This window comes from Buceros rhinoceros, unplaced genomic scaffold, assembly GCF_000710305.1.
Source record: "Buceros rhinoceros silvestris isolate BGI_N320 unplaced genomic scaffold, ASM71030v1 scaffold6579, whole genome shotgun sequence".
In the NCBI taxonomy this organism is placed as follows: Eukaryota; Metazoa; Chordata; class Aves; order Bucerotiformes; family Bucerotidae; genus Buceros; species Buceros rhinoceros.
The window spans coordinates 1754-6321 of NW_010429663.1; the positions used below are offsets into that span (position 1 = coordinate 1754).

Below are 4568 nucleotides of genomic sequence, written 5' to 3' on the forward strand. Positions count from 1 at the left end.
GGTGGCTTTTTGGTTTTCTGCAGAAAAGCAGATAAGAATCTTTTGCCAAAAGTTTCTTCTTTATTCCCAACAGATGCAAACTTCAGGCAATTACGTTATTAGAAATTTATTTATCAGAAGAACCACTTTGCACTTGCACGTGAAGTTCCTTACAGGTCACCCAGCTTTGAAGACAATGCATCCAGTGTTCACCTAAGACCCAGCAGGATCTAGGCGCACCTAAACCCAACCACAACCAGCTGGAGGAAGAATTCCTAAGACCGGGAAGCGCAGGACAAACAGGCAGACCTCAGGCCCCAGGCCAACAGCAGAGGGCATAGGCAAGCCCGAAGTCAAGCCGGACCGATGAGACATGTTTACGAGGTGTCTCCCAGGACACCATATAAAAATTGAAGCAAATGTGTCAAAGCTGAAGCACAAATTTGAAAGGCGAGAGGGCAAAGCAGCACACAGGTGGCTGGCAGGAGGGCGCTGAGCGGAGACGGCAGGGAAACAAGAGGCTCAAGAGAATAAAGAGGCGGTTCTTAGCAGCAAAGCTGAAGTGAGGAACCACAGCGAGGTGCGCGGGCCCTGCCCTTCCTCAGCACTGCTCTGTGTGGCTCCCTGCAGCCACGGATGACGAGCCTCAGCCCTGATGAAGGGAAGAGAAGTCACAGGGCTCAGTGCCACTGGGACAAAGGCAGAGAAAGCCTCCAGAGAACAAACTTCAATGCCACCAGTGAGCTGTCACTCAACTAGAGCAGGAGCACATGCACAAAGTAGGGGAGTGAAGAAAGAATTTTCCTGGTGTTTCGTAAAACATCTGCTATCATGCAGGTGACCCACGGCTCCCTCCTGGCGAGACCCACAGTGCCGCTCCTCCTTCCAGGCAGTCACCAAAGCCAGTCCATAGGGAACACTTCCCTCGAGGTGGCCTTGTCCAGGCCTGGCCTATTACACCTTCTCATTACACGCTCCTCCCGTCACCCCGAGACGCTGATCACGCTTTTTGTACCTGGTGACATTCAGAGCAGACGCCCTTTCCCTGGAGTATTTTTTTTATGGCTCCAAGTCACAAGATTATGAACTGGAGAATTTAAATGAAGGTTTTAAAAGCAAGTGTATTCGATGGATCTGGAGTGCTGCTTCTTCCAGAGCACTCTGTCATCAAGGCGGTTTGGCGGCAGCATTAGGAGAAGCTTCAGCCTGGAGCAGCTTCTAGAAAAGGCTCTAGTAGCCACAAGAGCCAGATTTGTCTCTCCCAGCTCTACAGCCAAGTACATGATAAACTGGTTTTGAAGTGGGCTTGAACTCAGCTGTCAAAAAGGCAACCCAGGCAGTGACAGTGAGGAATAGGGTTCACCCAGCTTTGCCTGTCAAGTACCTTCATGTCTCAGAGGACAAGGCTACAAAAGGAAAATCACTCTCACATCACCATCTCTTCTGGGACCCAAATATTATAAAAGAGAGTCTGCAGTTATTATATGCAGGAAGAAAAATAAGGCAATTAAATCTGGAGATCGAGGCAGTCACTTGACCCAAACCCACTCTCCAGTTCACTGCTCCAGATGTTTGTTTTTTCTTCTTTTTTCTTTAGAGAAATTGTTTTTTCAGTACTTGAAAGGAACTTCCCTTGTTTATGTTTTGGTGAGAAGAATCTGATTTCCCCTGCGTATTGGCACGTTAAATAATTCAGCTTCCTAAGTAAAGTTTCGGTCAAAAGAAATGACACAAGCCGCTTGCAATCCAGCATCAAGACTCTTGCGAGTCTCAGAACAAGGACTGGAGGCTGTCTGCCCAGTATTTTGGGGCTGGGACAGATTTCTTTGGGCTACGTATTATAATTTGTGAACTAACGTGCTTGAAAATGAAGCCAGGCGTTGTACATTAAAAGGAAACGAGGTGCCTCGTACATACACAGCGCAAAGGTCTGTGGTCAAAGCAGACGACCCAGGCGAGGGGTAGTTAAAGCATGGATCAGGCAATACATTAAAGCAGATTACTGTGCTAGTACTCACAGGCCAGGCCCCGCCGAGCCACATGCACAAACACAGGCCTGCACACGTGCTTCACGCAACCCAGCTTCCTACACGCCACACTTTGAACGAGGGGGTTTGCCCTGACGCTAGCCGACGACTTGAGATGTGTGCTACTCTATGTTAGCCGCTCTACCGTTCAGAGCCCAGCTGCACAGGACAGGGAAAGCTGAGCCCAGGCAAGTTGTGACATCTCACACTCGATTCTGCACTCGTGAAGCCTGGCTCATGCGAACTGAGTGGGAGCGGAGACGACAGACAAGGAGCTAGAATGGCACACAGCGGTTAGAGGAGCGGAGCGAACCCGGAACCACTCACTGGGAGGTAAGAGCACCAACAGCTCTAGCTAGGAGCCAGCAGTGGAGATCTACTGAACTTCTGATCAGTTCTGTTAATACAGAAAATCCAAACTCTCAACACCAACCAAGTATTACAACTAGAAAGGAAAAAATGGGGAAATTCACATTCAAAACCTGGCAGTTCATCCAGACCGTGATGCCCAGCCTCCCCAAGGGACCCTACCCTGGCAGTCCTTCACGCTTCTCACGCCATGAACCAGACACCCCAAGAAGGTCCTATGGCGTCTACGTGGGACATGTACATCCTTCAGGTCCGTGGGAAGAGGGCACCTAGGGGCAGGCTGCCATCACCACCACTGCTTGGTTATTCACGGTCCATGAGAAAAAGTACCCAGAGGAAGGCTGTTAGACAGCTAGGTCAGGCCAGCTGACCAAGCTGGATAGGTGACTTAAACTGTTTACCCACAGACTGTGGAAAAGACTATGGATCCAGTTTTTCCAATTCCAAAGCGTGCTCGGTTCATGATCCCAAGGAATTCCACTGGCCCATACAGTATTTCAGCAACTTGTTGCTTTGACCAAATTCTCCTCAAACCGCAGTCTCTAAATTAAGCAGGAATTGTGCTCGCTCTGACCAAGGCAAGAATTGGCCCCAGACACCCGTAACGGCTTCTGGTCCTCCACTCCAGGAGGAGCTCAGAGAGGTTCCAACGACGCGGCACTGCCAAAGCAGTCGTGAGCAACGCACCTGATTGCGAAGGGCCTGCTGCGATGGTCGATCCCTGTGGACGTGGCTGTCTCTTGTTACTGCAGACGTCCCAGAATCTACATGGACAGATCCCACTGGAGTCGGCTGGAAAACAGGGTGTTTGTTAGGTTGAAGGCAATGCTGAGTGCTCTCTCTCCACACAGGCATGCTCCAACCTTGCTTGTCAGGCTGGCTCCTGTCAACACACTCTCACAGGTACTGCCAACAACCAAGGACACTTACAGCCAGGGCTATGAAATCCCTGGCACCCGGTAGACACGGACGCCAGCACCGAGTGTCTTGTATCAAAATGAATTAAAAAGATATAGTTGGGTATCAGTATGGGTGTCAGATCACACCTCACATGTCTCGCGTGGGACTATTACAACTGAAACCACACAGACTCGTTTCCCTCATTGCATCATCCTGCTGTTCTGAAAAAACACACTTGCATAGAAACAGGACGTGTTAAAATTAAAGCTTCACCTCCTCTGTTCTCCCCAAAGCCATAATCCCAGCTCACACCACCAACATCTCCATAGCAACCGCTGCAGTTGTCAGCACTAGGACATTTGTCTGACAAGGTGCTTTTTACCAATCCCTTTGTAATTAAAAAAAAACGAGGATGCAAATCGTGACTCACACGAGGAATGATTCCTTATGAAGATGAGCTGGTTTGGGCACAGCAAACATCGTTAATGCTAAATACAGCTGGGACAGTAAATCACCAGCAAGGGCGACGAGTTCATTTGACCTGGCCCCAGTGACAATAAATGTGCAGGTGGCTCTGCCTCCACCAGTGACTGGCGACTGCCTGTTAGCAAGATGGCTGCCAGCAGAATGACACAAGACACAAGGGACAGGCAGCTGGCGAAGAGCTTTTAACTCCACTGTCACATTTTCCCACATCTTTTGGCCAAGGTATCCTGCTTTTGACAACAGAAGTGACACGACGAGATCACGACTCTGGTCCATCTGCACCAGTCCTGTAACTGCTAAATGGAGCTTGGATACTCCCATGTTTCCTTGCCATGTGCTACAAAGAGCTGGTTCAGCCTCCAGAGCACCGAAAGCCCCAAGACCTTTTGAGCTCAGAACTGGTTTGCTGTTGCTATTCACTGAGCATGCATCAGAGCCCTGCCTAGATATCCTGTAGGTCTTGACGAGAACTCGACCATTATAGAGGTCTTCCACCATACGGTGCTGAGGCAGCAAGGATGCCCTCCTGCCTTCAGATGGATGTCTTTAGATACTGGTCTCAAATCCGGTGCTAGACTAAAGGAAATTAAGTCTAGTTGTGTTCATGGCCATGAGTGGGAAAATCAGGTTTGAATGCCCCACCAGGGCAAGGCCAAAGAGGTGGGAATCACAGAAATGTTTTGGCTGGAAGAGACCTTTCAGCTCATGGAGTCCAACCATTCCCCAGCACCGCCAGGTCCCCACTGACCCCTGGCCCTCAGCAGCACCTCCATGCCACTGGGAAACCCCTCCAGGGATGGGGACTCC

The 4568-nt window shown here is 49.9% G+C and overlaps 1 protein-coding gene across 1 annotated transcript in view; it reads right to left on the minus strand.

Moving 5' to 3' along the window:
• The window catches only part of LOC104499230 (casein kinase I), a gene marked incomplete at its 3' end in the record, with an annotated part of 17200 nt that overhangs the window by 763 nt on the left and 11869 nt on the right, over positions 1-4568 (minus strand). The window contains exon 6 of the mRNA XM_010142710.1: positions 3063-3167. Within this exon, the coding sequence (XP_010141012.1) occupies positions 3063-3167 (105 nt within the window). The remainder of the gene's footprint in view (positions 1-3062; positions 3168-4568) is intronic.